The 21,015-nt window shown below is 38.0% G+C and overlaps 1 protein-coding gene across 6 annotated transcripts in view; it reads right to left on the reverse strand.

The window, feature by feature from the left end:
* PLXNB2 (plexin B2) overlaps positions 1-21,015 on the reverse strand; it is a 252,434-nt gene that overhangs the window by 10,389 nt on the left and 221,030 nt on the right. For all 6 annotated transcript variants that reach the window (XM_068189818.1, XM_068189813.1, XM_068189816.1 and 3 more), the window contains 12 exons: positions 19,205-19,432; positions 18,535-18,711; positions 17,940-18,079; positions 16,817-16,917; positions 14,364-14,593; positions 13,186-13,367; positions 12,361-12,427; positions 12,107-12,253; positions 8,648-8,804; positions 7,522-7,622; positions 6,406-6,490; positions 306-460 (listed from right to left, as the gene is read on the reverse strand). In XM_068189818.1, coding sequence (XP_068045919.1) covers positions 306-460; positions 6,406-6,490; positions 7,522-7,622; positions 8,648-8,804; positions 12,107-12,253; positions 12,361-12,427; positions 13,186-13,367; positions 14,364-14,593; positions 16,817-16,917; positions 17,940-18,079; positions 18,535-18,711; positions 19,205-19,432 — 1,770 coding nt within the window. The remainder of the gene's footprint in view (positions 1-305; positions 461-6,405; positions 6,491-7,521; positions 7,623-8,647; positions 8,805-12,106; positions 12,254-12,360; positions 12,428-13,185; positions 13,368-14,363; positions 14,594-16,816; positions 16,918-17,939; positions 18,080-18,534; positions 18,712-19,204; positions 19,433-21,015) is intronic.

The following is a 21,015-nucleotide window of genomic DNA, read 5'->3' on the forward strand; positions in this document are numbered from 1 at the left end:
AATGTTCCTCAGGGCATATTAATCACTTGAAGCCTTGAACACCAGCTTGTATGTACATGACACATATTCCAAACTGCCGACGAACGCATAACTAATATTTGCATCTATTTCCTCAGTTGTATCTCAAAATCTGTAGAAGTAAAGTGTAACTACAACATATCTGAGCCCTTCCTATTTCCTCAGTTGTATCTCAAAATCTGTAGAATTAAAGTGTAACTACAACACATCTGAGCCCTACCTATTTCCTCAGTTGTATCTCAAAATCTGTAGAAGTAAAGTGTAACTACAACACATCTGAGCCCTACCTTCACAGAAAGAAGTCTGGTCAGGTAGATTTCTGTAATAGCTTTGGTCCTCTCTTTTTCTTTCACACTGCCCCGCTTTGATTTACCTTCATCCATTTCATCCACTGGCCGGACTAGATGCCAAACCTTATTTTCATCTTCCAGGAGTGCATGCCCTAAAAGCAGTAATTGCAATAATTATAAAAACACCCAATCCCAAAACAGCAACATAAAAGTAATCATATACATATATACATGTTCCCTGTCCTTATCATACGTGTCCTCTTGCCAAGGGGATCTAGATTACTCTGTTCCTGTCCAACATATACAACTCAAGTACTAAATGTTCAGTGGCACAGAGCTGAAAAAACACAATAGGAAAATTTCTATTTGGTCATTGTCCTGGTTCAAGCCAGGACAGGGATAATTTTTGCAGTAGCCAGGAGGAGTCATGGCTGGGACACGGAGGTTCTGTATCACCTCATGTCATTGTCACAGGTGGGGAGAAGAGAGTTTCCTCTGGGGAGAAGGGGGTCCTTCCAGTGAAGTAAGTGTGGAGGAGCAGTGGGGTAATGCCAGTTTCAGTCTGGAGGAAGCAGTGGGAGTAGCATAACCGAGGGAGCAGTCAGGTACTGTCTATTGTTGGGGGTTTCCATGGTGAGCAATAACGCTTCTTTTCTTATATCCGCTGACATGAGTTTTCTTTTCTCATCTCTTTGCTGTTTCCAGTAAATTGTTGTTATCTCAACCCATGATTTTTACCTTTTGTGTCTCCCATTGTGTCTCCATCCCACTGCAGGGGAGGGGGAGGTGGAGGGGGAAGTGAACAAGCAGTGCATGGCTTGGAGTGGTAGAAGACTAAATTGGATAATACCTTTCCTAAATCACGAGAGTAATGTAAACACAGTATATGTATGTTTTGAGGTTCACACAATTAGGTTATTTTCTTCTTTGTGAATTCTCAAAGACATGATCAAGTTATAGAATCTTAGCTAGGTCTGACCCCATAACCACCACAGAAATACAAATTGCAGCCTACTCCTGGTACAACCTTTTCTCTAGGTAACACCATTACATTTCTAGGTAACATCACTACAATTCACATCTTTACCCCAGTTGCTGAGGTCAAAGTATGGTACCTAAGTTCAAACCTTCCTTTTATCAACATTTGATAAGCACCATTTGACTTTGTAGCTGAGTGGAGGAAAAATACATCCCTGAGACGACATGAACTCCAGCAGCCAGAGATAATGACTGAAGCAAATTCATATACATTATAGTAAGATTTTTTAAAAAATTTGTTTGTCAGTATTCATAGTTTAAACCAGAGGGAGAGACTCACATCAAGTCTGTTAACAATAAAGCAAAAACAGGAGTAAGCACTTGGATGATAATGGATGGTTACAGTGCCTCATTGTGCTACCTGGGGCTTGGCCCTGCACCTGGTGCTGGGGCTTGCACAAACGATCACACAGTGGATAAAAGCAGTTTTGCACTTTGGCATCACATTATTCTTCAGACAAACTCCATGCCTAAAGAGCTTCTGTTACAGACAGTTCTAAAAGAGATGATAAAATTGTTTTAACTTGCCATCAATATTCCTTGAAAAGGATTTCTGTGTCACTTTCAAATCTCTTGGTTTTGGTTGTTCTTCCTTTAATTCCTGAACTTTTGCATCTACTTGGCATAGTCCCTACAATCAATGGTGCTTTTCCAGTGGAAGTCATTGAATCAGTACATTTAAAATCATTGACATCTTAAAAATATGGAAGTTATTTTTCCCATAAAAATTGTGATTCAGCCCCACTGTACAAATTATTTTGCATTCTGCTAAGTTTTATGCCTTAATATGCGCCTCTAACATAACTGAATCCCAGTTACAGCACAAAATATCAGTTTTTAATTGCATTATCTTTGACCATAATAGTTAATTAACCAAGTTCCTCAACAGCTACATTGAATTTCCCAGTTTGCATGTACATTCAATATTTTACATCACAGGGGAAAACAACATTTAAGAGTAATCTGGCTAAGCCAACACTTTTGCTTGAATATACTTTGCTTTATATATTCTCATGAAAAGCATTAGTTATGCAGTCTTCTGGGACATTTACTTCTTTTTAACAAGGTAGGGAAGAAATATAAATCCCACATTAAATCACATTGTCCTTTGAGAGGCCTTAATTCAACTTGAAGTTCATGTGAATGAAGTCAGAAGAAATAAAAGCTATCAGTTTATTTTGAAGCAGTTGTGACTTCACAATAGATGCCATTCATGGCAATCATCTGCCCATACAGTAAGAGTACCACTGGGCATGAACTATGGAATTTCTTTTGCAATCCCTTTTATTTACTTTTGGAAATTAAGAGATCAAATCATACAGTTAGACCAGAAACTATATTCCAGCCTTATGTCAGTTGTTTGGTACACTCATGCTTCCTCCTTTGAATCAAAGGAATTTATTCTCTCTTTGCCCTCCTGATGCTATATGGTCCAGTTTAACTTTGGACAGAAGAGGAAACAGCTAAAGGGGTTTCCACTGAGATCACTGGCTCTTACATGCAGCTGAGTTTGTTCTGTGTTTGTTTAGCAACAGCAGAATTGGTTACTATTGGAATAGTAGTTATTTCATAGGAAAGTAAGGATCAAGAGACTACAGCTCAACCAGTTGAACTACTGCAACCCGAAGATCTCACTTCATTGCTATAAATAGCAAGAAGAAAGAGGAAGAGAAATTCAGAATGTGGACCAACAAAGCATGTTAGCAATATGGTTGCTAAGAGAAAATAACAGTTCTATGAGATCATATTTTCCTCAATGGGAAAGTAGGAAATGAAGAAAATAAAATATAGGGGAAAATACCTCCTTTCTATCTCCTTAGTCACACTAAGCATCAAGCTGTAAGTAGGAAGAAGATTGTGTCCAGGGTGTCAAATGCTTCCCCTGAGCTCTTTGTCTTGGCCCTTAGGCATTCTTTGGCCAATATAAAATAATTATTGGGGTGTTGGGGGAGTGTTAATGGCAAAAATTGACTGTGCTGACTAATTACAGTGGTAGGAACCATGATGTAAACAATAGGCAATGCAGCCCCTTTCCTCTAGTGTGACCTGCAGCAAATTATCTTCTTTCCAGTCTCCCCTACCTCATGAATACTGTTCCATGGAGATGAAGGAAAGGCTGCCTTAACAGATCTGCTAATTAGTATTTCTGATCTGCAACCCTGTGTCTATTTTTATTCATAATTAAAAAAGGAAAAAAAAAGCCCAACAAAACAAACAAAAAAAAAACCAAAACCCAATATCAGGAAAAAAAAAATAACAGAATGTGTTGTTTTGGTTTATAGTTCAGTACAGAAATACCAGTATGAAATCACTGGAACTGTTCTCCTTTTTGATACAAATTAGTAACTACATTTATTGTCTCCAGAGGCAAAAGATGTTGCATTTAATTTGTCGCAATCTCCAGCTTCCAGTGTCTTCCTGTTAAAAGCTCTGAATAAAAGCAGCACAGAAGCAATGCCAGGATTTAGAGCAACATCTCTGAACATGGTTTTACATTTTTGGTTGGTGCAAAGCCTCGTACTTTGGCTGACAGTCAATGGCTTCAGCTGACACTTCTCAATGCAAAAGGTGCAAGTTAATGAGACTGAATAAAGGGAAATCCACTTCGTCACAAGCCTCATTCATAGTCAGGATAGGATTCCTGTTTATTCAAACCTTGTAAATCCCTGTGCCATATAAATGTGCATATGTGGGAGGGGAAGGCTCTGATCCTCTCCTCTCCCTTTTATACACAGTGTCTCACAAATCGTGGTCACAGCAGGCTCTCACTTTGTATCAGCTTTGTAACATTTTATAGCTTTCCAACAGAATGAGTTGGCACCAGATAGGACCTTACAGTGCTAAAAAAAGCAGGGTAGCTTGGCATGAAACACTGTAATCTCAAATTCCCAAATTTGTACACTACCATGGTGCAAGACAGGTGTAGAGAAGAAACACGGTGGAAGCTGTTAGCACTCGATACTTTGGGATCTGAATTCTCTGCAGACTTTTCTCTAACATACAAGAGCCCTTGTGCGACAGCACTGTCCCCAGAAGTCTGCTTTTCTTTTCAATTTAGTATGCCACACAGATAAGTAATGAATTCACCTTGGAGTACATTTAATGCTTGTTCAAAGAGCTTCATCATACTGAATCATAATGAATGATATAATTGCAGAGAAGGAGGAAAGGAAAAAAAAAACTAACCCAAGAAAAAAAGAAAAACATGTGATCTGGTCCTTTAGTGCCTGCCACAGGGGTAGAGAGGTGAGGAAGGTGAAGACTAGCAGTACAGAACAGAAGGCTGACCACTATTCTACATCAAGAAAGCAAAGCAAGTTAGGGGCACCACCAGGCTCCACTCACAGTCCACTCCACTCATTTAGAGGTGAGGTGACCATAGCCCCAACCTACCAGTGCAACCAAACTGAACAGGGACTAGGAATCAGCACCTTGCCTGGCTGCACTCCACTGCATTCTATATTAAACTGGATGGCTTTTTAAGTTAACATGCTGGGTCGGCCTGTGCTGTGACAGAACAGTCACAGATGGCCACCTATACCAGGCACTTGGAGTAAAAGGGTGAGGACAGCAGCAGCAGTGTAGACATGACCATTAGAAGACTCTTCTTTCTGGTGCAAAAAAAGAAAGAATCCAGGAGGACAGAGTAAAAAGTAAACAGTAAGTAATTCTGCCCATCTTAATTTCCTGTCCAACACTCAAAACAAATGAAAATCTGAACCTTTCTGCTAAATAGCCATATATGTCAGAGCTATCAGCTGAGACCCATCTTTTTGAAAAATGTACATTTCTGGCATATTATTTCCAACCTGTTTAACTGCCCAGCCCTCAAAACATATTGAATCTAAGATCGGTAAATCTGTTTAAAGGAATGAAACTATTAGGTGAAGTAATGGCCTTTGCAATCAGTGCTAGAGAGAAAAGCGTATCAAATGAGTTCATGGGAGGAAGAATGATCTCAGCAATTATTGTTCCATAAATCTAACTTCTACCTTATTTAAAATATCTGAATATAAGGATAAAAAAAAAAACAACCCAGAGAAACTGAACATCTGAAGTCAGTAAAGGAAATACATGTGACAAAGAACACATATTCACAAGTAAATATTGCCATAAAAATCTGAGACTGTTCACGGCTGTAATGGATATTGTGTCTCAAGATATTTTGAAATATAGAAAATTGATCTAGACAGAGTACTAACACACAAAAGTAAAAGCTTTTAAGATGGGTTGCAAGCTAACAGGTTGTCTTCTGTGTTGCGAAGTCCAGCGTACTCTAGCAGACAGCAATACAAGAATTAAGCAGCAGATGCATTAGTGATGTGAAAGAGAAGAAACATTACAAGGAAATTCCTGATGCTCACTTACAGAGGATTGAAAACCTCAAAAAGAGCAAAGGAATTGTGAAAAATGGTGCATCTAATAAAGAGACAAAATGCATGGAATGATCAAAGTCAGCTAAAAAGCCCTGGGAAAAAACAAGCTAGCATAGCTGGTGAAACAGAAATCGGAAGGTACAGAGATGAGTTTGCAAGGCAGCACAGTTGTAAGACATGCTACAAAAAATTACATCCGATTCATTATGTCACAGAGAGGGGAGCTAGTCTCCACTGTGATTCATCTAGAACACCGCATTTAATTCTCAGTCTAATAAGAAGTGAAATAAATTTGAAGAGGAATGTGAGTAAAGGCTGAAGAAAGGAGAAAAAGAGATAAAGCTCTGGGAAGATGAAATGTACAGTTTGACTATAGATGTAGTGTGATTGAAAAACAAAATATGGAAGGAAATGTTTAAATAAGAGTGCTTTCTATTAAGTTGGGGTATGGACTCACAGCAATTATGGTTAAAATCCTAGGGTTTAATACTTTTATAATGAGGGCAAAGAAAACCAGTGCAAATGTACAGTGGGTAACACACAACAAATAAACCCTATATAGTCTGGTAGGGAATATCTAACTCCATGGAAGTGCTTGGTAAACAAAATCAAAATGGCAGCATCACTCTCTGGGTTTGGACATCTGGTCATCTTGGGAAGTAGGGAAGCCAGAAGACACTTACTTTCCCCTGGGACATCTTGCTGATTATCCTCTGGCTGCTGGGAAATTCCCATTTTTGATAAGATGAGCGTGGCACCATCTCGGACCTTTGAAAATAGAAACACAGAGATATTCTTTGAAAGAACCACGTGCTACTGAACCTCTTTCTTAAACTGTAAACTGGGGTTTCTGTGATTGGTTGCAGGGAATCTATGACAAATGCTAACCTTCCTAGGCTTCTTGGGCAGCTGGCTCTGCAATGCAGAACAGACTCCCTCCCACTCTCTAAGATCCCATCAACACCTCCTGTGAGATTACTGAAATATAAGGGGCATCTTCGAGGCTTAAGTGGTTCCTCATGGTGTGGGTGCCCTTCGGACAAAAATGGGGTTTGTCATGAAGAATCAGACCTGCCTGTTTTCTCAGGGAAAAATAAACCAATCTCTTTCCCTATCAGGATTAACTGTTAGAAAGCAATAGCATAAAAAGGAAAGATAAGTGGATTGCAAGTGTGTGGTAGAGTGCACAGTATGAAACCTAAAACGGACAATACAACAAAGCCAACATCTGCTCTCCTGATTGGGCTTTTGAACAAACCAGACCAACTCAAAATCTATTTAGCAGCACAGCAAGGACAAAGACAATTCTCAGGGGTAAGAAGTGGTGGAGAAAAGAAAAAATGAATATGAGACCCAGCAAAAAGTTGAATGTTCAAAACAGAATTTGGATTTGGATACTTCAATGTTGAGGAAACCAAGGTACTGGCATTTAGGTTTTGTGTTTTTATATAAAATACAGAATATCTAGACCCAGCCTTTCACAGTCCAAACCTTTTACTGAATAGACCCAGACCCTTGTTCTTCTTTTGATTCTTTATCATAGAATCATAGAATGGTTTGGGTTAGAAGGGACCGTCAAGATTTCCAACTCCCCTGCCATGGGCAGGGACATCTTCCACTAGACCAGGTTTCTCAGAGCCCCATCTAGCCTGGCCTTGAGCCCTGCCAGGGATGGGGTATCCACAACTTCTCTGGGCAACCTGTATGTACCACTGAAATTTCTCTATAAACAGATAAATATTTTATTTATTACAAGAAAACAGGTGACAGATGTGAACAACATTTTTGAAACGCCTTACATTGTAGTGCATTAGTGTGTTGATACGTTTCCATCTGCCATCTCGTTGGGATGTTAAATCCAAGTCTGAGAGAATCTGTGCAGTGGAACCTGGACGCCATTCTAAGGGGTAATTAAAGTGAGAAAAACAGTTTTTAACCATGTGCAAAACTAACTACTCCAAGAAAGTTTTACAGACCCACTGACACATTGTGGAACATCAAAAGAAGTAATGTAGCACATGCCCCAATGTGTGTTTTTTATTGCTTAATTATTTGGTCTTTATTACAGAAGTTTGCATGAATTATTCCTAACCATGCATATGACTTCAGATTGTCTTCCATAAAAACATAAATTCCTTCTCATAGAATTCAATAAATATACATAATGAGATCTGCTATCACTTCAAAACAGTAGGATTTCATGAAATAGAAAAGACATTTTTAGGGGATTTACTAGGATTTTCTGAAGTGCAAGAATTCAATCTTCTACTTTCACATTAATGCAGTAATGAAAATATTGAAAAAAATATTAGTTGGAGCTTTAGTTCTGAGTTTATTAGGCCTTTTAAGGAACACTATTTCCTTTTTTTTTTTGTCAAGAAGAGAACAGCTATTTTGAAAGCCTTCAAGGAGGATGATTTTCAGAGACTAAGTGGTACATCATCTCCTAAAAGTGCAGTTCCTGTAAGTTATAATTCTTTTGAATAACCATCATTAAGGCAACTAAAAATCAGTACCAGTTTCTGAAATTGCATCATTACTTCTCCATCAGTTAATTATCCATGCTGTCATTATCACATTAATTAGTACCTGAGATACTGACTCTGTCAGACATGAATTCATTTGTGCCAATAGTCATTAACAGGCTCTTGCAATGCTGATGACAGTATCCCAAAACTTTAGGAGTCAAAAAAACCTAACTCATAAGAAAACATTAATTTTTAAAGCATATTCAGATTGCTGTAAAAATTAAAGCATATTCAGATTGCTGTATTTTTGCATTCAGCTGAACATGAATTGAGCTTAAAAAAACCAAACCAAACCATAACCAAGCAATAAAATCGTCTTATAGACATTTTTGCAGAAAATACAAAGTCACACAGCAGATCTGACCTGTTCAATATAGTATCAGAAGTAACTACATACCAAGAACTACACTGTCAGCTTTTGGCCACTGAGAACACGGCAGATTTCGATAGACTTGGTCTATTATCTTTTCCTTTACTTGTGATATGGTATCACAGTTCAGCACTTTCACAGGTATGGAATCATTTCCTCCCTCTTGCACATATACATTAACTGTCTGTGAAGAAAAGAATGTACAGGGTTATTAAGGCAAATCAGTGCTGAATTACCTCTGAATCTGTTCTTCTGGGTGATTTAAATGCAAACAGTATCTGAAATTCACCAAGCCATGATTATTTCACAGCAAAACATATTTGCAGTGGGAGTATAGTTTATTTGAAGGATATTTTGCTGTTATGCAGCCAACCAGCATCATAAATTCCAGTTAATTTCTCCCACTATGACAAGACAGAAAAGATACAGAGTAGATTTAGTCATGTCTAATATGCTAATATTATTAAGTCTTGGGAGTTCATTAGAGAGAAACATTCAAGAACAAAGCAGTTGGACCACTGACTTGTTACATGCTTCACATTTAACCTGATAATCCTAAACATAAAAAGGCCAAGTATTGCAGTGCCCAAATTTCATGAGTTCCCAATAATAACTTGAACTGTACTTTGTTGAACTCCTAGAATCTTATGTGCTTTTGCCTTCTTTCATGCTTTCTTCATGGCTGTGGATTTAAAGATGAGCAGACTACTTATGTACATATGGTAATTTAACATGGCTCAGCTGATGAGCAGTGAGTAGTTCAGCTCTCCAAACTTCACTTCCTGTTACCAGCTGTTCATTAAGCACACACACACACATACACATATGTATGCACATATAAAAGTAATTTCTATCATCTTATGTGTTTGAATACTTCATTTACTGCCTTCTGTTGTCCTAATAACTCTAATAGCTCCAGAGAATACACCTAAGTAGCTTATGCTAGCTCTAGCATTTTAAATATTACTGTTTTCTGATAATATTGACATGGTTTTCTTAATGTTAAAGAGAAATTCTTGAAAGCCTGTCATTTGCTAAATCTAGAAGGATTTTTTTGAAAGAAGCTTTGCTATGTAAGTGTCAATTTCAATATAGACAAAAGCAAATAAGAAAACCATGGCCAGAATACCTCCCCAGAAGGAAAAAAAAAATCAAAAAAACTCAAATAGATAGTATGAAAAACCTCTGTCTTTCACTAGCTGAATCAGTATGACAGCTCAGAGCCCTTGTGGATCTTTTGCCAGTCAGGTAACTTAGGAGGCCAGGCACATGAGAAACACTGCAGATATCAGATACATATAGTCCTGCCAACCATAATGCCTGAATTTATCACATCAGACCTCAGAAATAAACTTGCATAGCTGGTGTTTTGAAAAAGTGAAGAAAAGCTGTACCATACGGCAGTCAAATTAAACATGATTGCACTGTCCCTTGACAGAACGCTCAAACTAATCATGAGATTTCACCTTCCTTTTCCTATTAGCTTTATGGTAATTAGACATGATTTTGCTGCTGGTTCAGTATGCAGCATGTCAGTGTAACCAGTGATGCAAAACAGATTCATCTTTTAAATAAGAACAATTAGAGAGCAGACAACTGCTCTATGCTGTACTTACCCACCTTGTCTCACTTTCAGGTGGAAGTGAAGGAATTAACTCATGCTTTAACCTACATTGGTGCACAAATGGCCCTTAACTGTTCAGAGTTACCACAACATCATAATTATGCCAAAGATCCCAAAAACCAATGGCAATAGTACCCCCTCCATAATCTTTTATCATATGTATATACACATATACATACATCTCATCAACTTCCATGCATGCACATACATAAAATATTTGTTTGATGGGAAATCTGTAAGTCTGGACCAAATACTGTTACTGTACAATGTTATAATGTTTAATATCTAGCTAATATGCGTGTTGTGCCCACATCTGATTGCACTCATGAATTTTCTGCTTCACACTGAGTCATATAGCTTAATTGCAGGTTCTTTTTTTAAATGAAAAGAAACAGACCAAATAATTATTGCTATTAAGACGTACATGATGTACAGTGCAAATAAATTTTGTTTTTCATATACAACAGAAATTATAGCCAGCATTGCCAATCAGCGTGTTTTCTGTGGTTGGCACTTATAAAGACGGCACCTAAACTAATCCCCAAAAATCAGGTGAACGTAAAATTTCTTCTTGTCCAACACATTCTTCATTCAGCTACTCTAGGTCACAGTCTGACGACTCCATGAGTGCAAGTCCTACAGAACTTTTTTCCCATCAGCCCTCCCATCAGCATCCTTTCAGAATACATAAAATGGTGATTTTTCCCACCCAACCAAGGACTTAATAAAGCTTTTTATTACATTTCTTTTCCATGCTGCATGCATGTCACTGCATCTTTCTCAGTTTAAGACAACTACAAGTGACTCCTAACATGTCAATAAAAAAGACATTAGAAAGAAAAAAAAATCATGAATTTGTCTCTGAAGGACAGTCTGTGCATCTTTGATGTTCACTACACTGGACCCTGAAGAAAACCAGCAAGACTGTCAGAAAGAGTAAAACTAGATTTTATACTCCCTGCTGAAGAGTGGGCTACTTGAGATTTTCCAAAAGACAGTGATTCTGTGTTCTGGAGTATGTTTGAAAAGTGGTGGAAATTTCTGACAGTGAACAGAATTAAGTTAAAGTAGAATTCATAATAGGAAAGAACTGGACCATGGCACTGGTGATCAGATACAGGGGGAGGTTGAGTTCAGAGTGGGAGTTCCCTTGCCAGGAATGACCATTTCTTCCCACTTGAAGCAACTAGCACAAGTCTCCAGAACTGGCTGTAGAGGCACTGTAGGGAATTATTTCCCTGAGAGGAAATAAACAACTTTCAATGCCAGTTGGGCTGCCCACATTCATGAGATCTTGACTCACACTGAAAAAAATGTAGAAAGAGGTTCATAAAGTGTTCTGGAGATTGTGGAGCCATCTCACAGATCTGCAGAGGAGCACAATCTGGTATACTAATAAAATGATCTCTAAAATGATATTCAATATGCTGATTAGCAGCACTCACAAGGGAGAAAACCTGAAGTTCAGGCATAATGGCAGTGCAAGAATTCTGCAAAAATCAAATGCAAATGAATTTCGATGGGAAAAGGGGAGGAGCCAAACATCCTGACCGCTTTTCACACCAACTGCAAATTATGAAAGGGATTTATTGAAATGGAATCTGCACTGGCAGGATTTCAATTTTACTTTAGAAGATACTTTATAATTCTGTTTTCCTGCTTGGAGACTTATTTTGGTCAAACTACTGACAATCCTGCCCATGACCAGAATTTCTATGCAGTTCACAGTAGTCTAGAAAACTCACTACAGACCTGACTAGTATGTCTGTGTACAGATGTAACAGCACAGGAATTAATTGTAAAAAAAAAAAAAAAAAAAAAAAAAAAAAGATTTTATAATCTATTAATCATGCTTTGCTTACCAACTGTGTGTACTCAACATCATCTCCCAGTAAGCCTGTGTCATTCAGTGTATACTTTGCTTTCTTCAGTACGGCATCCACTGGGCCTTTTTCTACCTGGTGTTTGATAGCCTTGAACAATTTATAAAGAGGCTCCCCCGCATTGTCCTGTGTAAAGGAAAGGAAATGAAATAAAGCAAAATCAAAATCAGTGCAGCTTTTTTAAGTAATACTGATTAAAAAAAACCCCACAGGCAACAGACTTCAACTCTTACCTTGAGGTACTGATATAAACAAATAGACATCCAGTTAGACAACATTCTCTCCACAACTGTTTCAGATCTGAAGAAAAAAAAAAAAACAACCTGAATGTAGTAAGGGCACTTAATGACAAGGTTTAGAAAAAAAACCACTGCTTGCTTGAAATATAATATTTTTACATGCTTAAATGCATTCAGTCTCCTAATGCAATGATTTCCCTATAGAGTCTTGAAAGCGCATACTTGCTTTAGGATAAGTGCTTTGTATTGCTCATCATTCCTGAGTAGGTGCCTTCATCTCGCTGCTGAAAAGCACACATCCTTTATTCAAAATCTTAAATTGATTCTACACTGTGAGAGCTAAAAAATTAACCCAGTTGTGCAGTTACTGGGAAACAACCTACAGATTCCAAAACTACAACATACACAGAGCAAGATCTATTGACATTTATTGGGAATATTAGCTGGGCTGAAACACTAGACCAAGCCCTCACTGAATGCACAATGCAGTTGATTATGTGTGCTCATAATGGAGGTGATGTGTGGTATAAATTCTAGATAATTTGGGATAAAGCTAGATTAAAAAGTAAATGAAATGTTCAGTGTGGTATTTCAAAGTAAGATAGGTGCTTCTACACTGCAGTATTTGAATAAGCAGTCCCGTCCAGCATCCTACTGGTGCCTTCCACAGCTGCTCCTGGTGGGCTTGTCCTGCTCATATGTTTGGGCCAAGTTATTTCTGATTTTACAGATAGCCGGCATTTCACCACAGTCACAATGCAAAAGAAACACATTTACAGAAAGCCAGAGACATACAGAAAATATGACAATCATTCAAACCTTCTTAGCATCAGCTTTGGGTTTTTGGCCACAACATACTGCTCCATCAGTTCTAAGAACAGCGTCCTCATGATGTCAGTGTAGTATTCTAGTTTTCCATGCAAAGCGACAGTCAGTAAAGATGCAAAATACACTTTAGCTCGAGCAGAGAACTCCCTTTGGTTTTCCAGTGTGTGAATAAACTGAAAAAGAAAACAAATGCAAAATTAAGTCAGATTACAGGTTTCTGATGAACCTCAACACTTGTCTGCACTAAGAAGGCAAGCAGCATTATTTTGATATTAAATCTCCTAAGCACTGAATCAAAAAGTTTTCAGAAGTTTGAAAGAACTTATATGAAAATGTTACCTAAATTTTGATTTTAGATATACAATGTACTGGACTGACCAAAGGAATGCTTATATACTTCTCTAAAATCTTATCTAAAAAGGATGTTTTAATTAAATGTAAAATAGTGTTCTGTGACAATTTTAAAAGAGAAAATCAACTCCCCTCTCCCCCAAATTCCCAGTCCTTTCACATCAAATTACAAAGACAGTAATGTAAGTACACCTGTGAATGTGCTCTCATCTGCCATGAACTCTAATTCTGCCATTAACTAGTTCAGCACTAGATTCTCATTAAAAAAAAAAAAAAAGAGAAAAAGCTAGAAGCCTAAATCTATATTTAGGTGTCTGACAATGAGCTTCAGTTTTTGAGAGTGAGCAATTATAAGTCTCTTCAGAGCAGCTGCGAGCACTCATCCGTCTTGTTGAATAGGCCACTTGAGGAGCCTCTGCCTTCATTGGGGCAGAGATTCTGGAAGACGGCCGTCCACGGGTGACTCCTGTGAGGAGCCAGGATGGACTGTGATCAACAGTCTCTGATCACATTTCTTAAAAGGCTAAACCAAACTTGTAACACCAGTTTTTATGCTAGATTTGGAAATACCTCCTTTTGACAGCCACTGCAGTGATGACTAACTCCATATTACATGACCTGGCACAGAAGTTTGGGATCCAACAGGAAATTCTGGCTGTGATGCCACATATCTGCAGTGGTTACTGTGAAATCAGAACCATATGAAAATCTTATTTTTACTAATTTTTGTTCAGTTGTGCTTGCAAACCTGCTGTCTTGCACACATACGCACAGGCATGCCTAGCTAAGAGACAAGGTGCATCTACTTCAGTACTCACATTAATGAGAAATGATTTGCTGTTGAGAAGGTTGGAGAACTGGTACAAAGCCTGCTCCACGGTCTGGCGCCTGGCCTCAGGAATATCCAGCTTTCCTGTAATCATCACATCTTTCTCTCCATCTTTGGAGGGCAAGAAGAAGACTCTGTCCGTGTACGTTTTGTAGTCTAGTACTGGAATTCCAGCTTCATTGATATCATTTGTCTGATCCTCCATCTCTATCATTAGATCTGCAATATGCAATGAAGTTTAATGGATCAGTTTAAAAATTATGCAGGTTTTTTAGGCAATACAAGCTCTTTGAGTGCCTTGTAATAGTGAAAAAGCAACTCAGCAGAAAAACTTATTTCATCTCACATTTTCTCTTGCTATTTTTAACAATCATCCTATTAACTATAACCACAGCTAATCCTATGGTGACCTGAGGATAATTGCCTTTAGCGCTGATGGTTTCCTTGTTATTGCCTATCTGTAAAAGGGCCTTTATGGTGTCTGAGTGAGTTCATATAGATGAATGTAGGATTATAGTACAGAACTAGAAAAAGGCATTGCAATATTTTTTGTCTTGTTTTGGTTTTATTTTTCCTTTTCCCCAATCTGTATTCTATACCCTCTGAGTCTAATTAGTACAGAAAGTTATTTAAAAAACACAGCAATCTAGGAAAGAGAGTCTTAAAGTGTAAAGCAAGCTAATTTAATAGAAAGGAAGGGAATGGCAGAAAGGAAGAAGGTTAAATGGTTCACTGAAATGAATGGAAATATTTCTGTGTGTTTCAAAAGCCTGAAGTTTTTAAAAGGGACAAAAATTAGAGAATCATCCTTTGGAGCACCTACTCTAGCTGAAGGCTTTCCAATTACCCAATATTGCTGACTGATTGGAACACCATGTTAATCAATAGAGTGACCTGTTATCTCAGGAGTTTTATTGCTCTTACTCATTCATTTGCCTCTTTATTTTATAGCATTCATCAAAGGCGAGGGACAAAGAATCTTCTTGCTTCCCTCTGTGTGGTATTAGAACTTCCTTCCTGCTGTCCCCTTCCTTGGCTTTGTTCTTGTGTATTTTAGAGAGTTTGCACTTTCTACTGTTGACATTACAGTTTCAGAGTATGGAACCAGAATGTGTTTTGACTTCAGTGCTTCATTTAACTGTAAGTCAAGGTGGATGTAGTTTAGGAACTGGATTACTCCTTGGATGTGCATTCTACTCCTCCAGTGCTTGTACTTTGTGGAGCAGAGAGGAAACTTTCAACCCAACAGGTAGCAGGAATGTGTAACTCTCTACTCTTGCCCCAGCAAGAGAAAGGCACCTTCTCCTTTCAGAAATGGGTAAGATGTGCCTAGGGAGAGGTGGGGAGAGGGAGGGAGAACCTTGATAGATCCTCTCAGAGTTCAAAATGCAGTTTGAAATGAAGCCCATTTGGGATTGATTCAAACATTTGCTTCTAGTTTGTGTCCAGAACCTGGAAGGAGCTGCTTTCCAGAGAAAGCAAGCTTGTACAAGTAAAGAACATCCTGTCCCAGAAATGCCAGAAAAAACAAGACTGAGGGAGGCTTCCAGCATGGCTGAAATCTTTGAGATACCCTGAGCTTCTTAAATTAATGTCAAACTCTAACCTGAAATTCCTGTTTTATTCAATCTTGCTTTTTAGCCACTGTCAATATGAAACGGTGTTTTCTCTGTAGCAATAAAACATGTGGGTATTTTTTTAATAGAGATTATTTCAACATGACCCAACAGTAAGTATAATTCAGATAATGAAGTGACATTTCATGGTAATCATTTAGGCCAATATTTGCAAAGTTTGCTCTCAGATGCCTAATTTAAGCATTGTGATGAGTAATCCAACATATAAAAATGCTGAGCCTTCACATGTCTTGCTGCCTTCCCTGGGATGATGCCTACATTTAAACAGAACAATTAGCTAGCTCCTCTAATCAAGCTTAAGACTTTCCCATGGTAAACAGGGTAAAACGCTATTTTTTTCCTGTGAGCTTACCAAATTATCCCTTTGTATGCTGATGGCTGCAAATAAATTTTGCAGCTCTGAAAACAGTTTTTAATGTGCATACATTGCACACACAGTCATTTGCTAAATATTAAGTCCACTGTTAGTCACTATAAAGCATTCTTATCTTTGTGTTAATGGCCAATCACATTAATAGCTATAAGAAACCCCAGTCTTAACTAGTTTATACTCCCAATTTCTAACTCTCTTCTTCCTTTAGACTAAAATAATCAATTTATTTTAATAAACTCAGCTACCTATTTTATTTTATTTACTTCTGTCATACATAATAGCAAAATACCTCCTCTATGTCAATGCCAATGAAGACTACTAAGATGTATTGACTATTTCTTCCCAGAAGACAGTTTTAGTGAGCTAGCACCATTCCTCCAGCATGTCTTCATTGCTGTAGAGGACCCACAGCAGTGAAAATATCTGTAATACCTGTGAATTCCTTCTTGCACCGGTCTCTGACACTCTCCTCCAGGCCTTCAAGTTGTGATTTAATTTTTTCATACTCTCGTTCTGCTTGTTGGCTCTTGCGTCTTTATGGAACAGAGGTAAGATTTAAAAAAAGTTACAAAATGCAAAAGTAAATAATTTGCAACAGCTCTGAGAAGGAAGCCCAAGGTCTGGAAGAAATTTTCATGGCTTTGATTTTTTAAAATACAGCAGAAAGAGAATGGATGACAAAAACAGCAACAGTGGTCTTCATTCCATGTAAAGCAACTTGGTGCTGTCATGGGCTGGTTGCTTCAAAGCAGACTTGGGCCAGTAATTTAAAATCCAGTAAGAAGTAGCTACAAATGCTTTCAATCATATATCAAGTACAGGAACTCAGTTTGAGCAAGGATTCCTTGCAACATGTCCTGTACTGGCCCTAAGCCACCCAGGAGAGTGTCTGGGATCAAACTCAGAAGGTTTGATGGAGGTTCACAAGAACTGTACAGCACATGCTTCAGCTGTATTGATATGTACCATAAGAGTGAAATCCACCCCTTCCTGAGGGCAGTATGAGGTCCTCATTACTAACCTTAAAATTGGACTAAGTAGATTTAAAGTGAAATACAGACAGATATTCTGGCCATTTATGAAGCATGAATTCCAACATTAACCATGAAGTTTGTGTGTGGGTAATTTAGCTGGAAAAATGAAAATGACCTCTTAGTCAAAACCATCCAGCTCAAACCTACCGTGCTGACTGAGGCAGCATTCATAGGTATTTATACAGAATAAGTTATCTATAAGTTATCTCCTCCACAAATGCCACTTTAGCTGCCATTTCAAAAGGTTATGTGTGCAACTCAGTCTGCAATTGTTTACTTGGGAAACCTGAGACCAATTGTGTTTACATATAAAGAAGGGACTGGGCTGACTGACACCAAGGAATTTGGCATGCATGAGAGGAATAATATGATGCTCATACATATTTCCAGCTGTAACTCCTTTTCTAAACTATGCAGCTCATAAAAAAGATGAAGATAGTTTCTGTAGACTGAGCTGAAAACAATTAGGTAGTACCTTGAAAGCTTTAGGAAAACAAGAGGACCTAATTAGAAGAACTTACCTGTAGCAGATGATAGAAATGCCGATGATTACTATCATAGGAATAAGTACCAGTGGCAAAATAAGATTCAGCGGGATATCAGTCACACGGTTATCATATTCCACCCTTCCAAGGATCCATTCCCGGAGTCCAAATTTTACCTAATTAGATAAAAATAGACTTTTGTCTCAACAAGTGCAAATGTTAAGATGGGCCACTTCTCAGTTGCACTCTAAATTTTTAGTAATTCTCACAAGTGAATTTCTAGCTCTAACTTCCAAACAAAGGAAATACTTCTGAATATTTTAAACTAACTTTGGGTCACTAGCACTTTATTCCATGAAGTAATTTAATTTTGCTCAGCTGAGGAAGAAAAATCCCCAGTCTGTCTGGCTAGAGTTCTACATTTCGATATAATGAAGGTATTTTGCAGCCTTGAGACTGCTCTTTACGTGTGACATCATTTATGCAGTAGGCAGAAGCTGGAGGAACAAAGAACTGCAAAGAGTTTCTTCACAGTGCTACAACAACTTTGGAGAACAAATTACTTCAGTCAAGAGGCACTGTACAGTGTTATTGATACATGAAACTATATTCTACAGAAAAGGTAACGTACAATGAATTCGGGAAGGTTATTGATGGTATCTCTCTTCTGCCGTTTCTTTGGTTGAGGCTGTACTTCTGGTGGCTCACAATATAAGTCTGTTTCAGTTAGAGTTTTTATATTGCAAGGCTCATCACCCACAAAAGCCTGGGCCTCATCTATCGTCATGGCTTTGTTCAGGTTACTGCCCTAGACAGAAAAGAAAAGACTGTGTTATCATCACAAAGTCTTGGGGGACAAGAAATCCTGAATTACAACTTTCCATTTGGATCACTTTCAGCAGCAGATATGATTTGCACTGCAGCCTAAAGAACAGCAGAGTGATTGAGATTTATGTGATTCCTCTCCCTTCCTTCCTGGTGTGAGGTGAGATGAGCTGTCCCTTCCAGTTCCTGGGAGGTCTGTTGGGGAGGGCATTTCCAAATGCAAATGCCAGACTCAGCAGGAGGGGGCATCCTTGGCAAACCCAAAGTTCGGCTAAAAAAGATAGGAATTCTTTCTAAGAAAGGGTGTGGGGAGGAAAGGGGAGCTGTCAATGTTCATCATCTAGCAGAGGTAAGGTACTCTACCAAGAATTTGGGGTATGGCACCAAACATCTGTTAAGGCTTTGAGAAAGGAATGAAAAATTCCATACGTGCTTCAAGGACAAAATGAGCAAACACCAACTTTTGACAAGTTTACCTTTGCGTTAATAAGTTTGTTGACTTGTTTTTTGATGCCATCTGTGAAGTTTTCAAAAGTTGGGTCTGCAACATAGGCAAAGGAGTGGCTCTCATTTTTTACAACCAGTTTATAATGATCCATTAGAATAACAGTGGTAATGTTATAGTTTTCTGGGTCTTCCAGTATTGGTGGGGAAGAAAAAACCACCGTGGTTTCATTAAGTCTTGTAACAACCTTTCCATAAAACTGTAAGAAAGAAGACAAGAAGAAGAACATGCACATTTTAGAGTCCAATTCTTTTCTGTACATAACTGTTGATAACTTTAGACCATAGATATAAAATCACTGAATTTATATCCTCCCCATACAGCAAAAATACCACAGTATGAAGCATTTTTGAAAAAGAAAATTAAATACATTTTATTTATTGATGATGAATCATCGATTCACTATATTCCAGCATTTGCCTGCAGAAGCAGCTTGGGCTACTGGTCAGTTTCCATTGCCCCCAATTTATATGGCTCTTTACCACTGGACTGATACTATCAAATTCCTCTCAGATTAGGAAGTTAACATGTCACCCTTAATCCCGATCATCTTCTGTACCTTTGAGTAGCTTGGGTCGATTCTTTTCTGCTTACACCATATAATACCTCATTGAATTTCAATACAATCATTAAGTAAAATTTTGGAATAAGATTCAACAGTTGTCACTCAACTACTCAAATTAACAACTCAGTTCACCCATCCTCCCTCCCCAATTCAGTAAATGTTTTTACCCTGACACTTTCAATCATTCAGTAACATCAACCACAGGCAACAACACTAATAGGAGCCCTCAATATTTATTCTATCACCACCTCTGTTTCTCACTTCATACTCAATGCAACTAGATAGCTTCTCCCCAACATTTCTGATACTGTCATGCAAGTGAAAGCAAACCAAAAGATTAGAAAAGCTGAGTAGTCGGCAAAGTCTAAATGAAGAATGTGTGCTATAGGTAATGCTGACTTAAGCTAGCGGGTTGAGAGTACATAAGAGGAGGTGTAAGAAATACAGATAAACACTGTTAAGAGTGCTAAATAGACTTTTAGATTGTCCTGGGAGTCAAGATTATCAAGACAATTACCTTTTGAAGTTTATAGCCTAAAAAATGTAGTCAGTTTTCCTCTTAAAAATCTTTAGGGATAGGGTTCTAATTGATCCCAATACAGCTGCCTTTGGCATACTCTAAAAGTTGAGTCATGCATATAATACAAAACATGCACATTACAAACTCTTTATGGATCACAAGACAGTCTTACATTGAAGAGCCAGCTTTAGAAAGAGTCTTATAGTGTTCTTACTGGAAGATCACTTTTTGGTATAAATCATGTCATTAAATTGTGATCTTCACTAGAAGAAGGGGAAATTGAGACTATTGGTAATGTCAGTTCCTCTTAAAAGGAGATGTGAGAAGGGTTTTTTTTTTAATGTTATTTTTCAAAACTTTTTGTGACCTGTTGCAGGTGGAATATGCATGAAGCAAAAAGAAGAGAAAAAGACTTGGTTCATTGAGATGTCAGGGAATAAAAGACACTGATTGTGCAAAGCTGAGCAGTCTGCATTGTCTAGATTTAGATCCTGCTTCAGGCAAATTGCTAATGGCTGCAAGGGGAGAAGAAGGAGAAAGATAAAGAAAAAACAAACACTTCCAAATCTTTTTTCCTTATCCATAATAAATGAAATTAATTTTAAAGCAGAAGATTGCAAAGTACAAGTGAATGTAAGGCAAGATGGGAGGAAAGTCAAGATCTTCCTCCACAGGAACACCCTGAACAGACTCAGAA

Source organism: Anomalospiza imberbis, chromosome 5 (genome assembly GCF_031753505.1).
Source record: "Anomalospiza imberbis isolate Cuckoo-Finch-1a 21T00152 chromosome 5, ASM3175350v1, whole genome shotgun sequence".
NCBI classification, from domain to species: Eukaryota; Metazoa; Chordata; class Aves; order Passeriformes; family Viduidae; genus Anomalospiza; species Anomalospiza imberbis.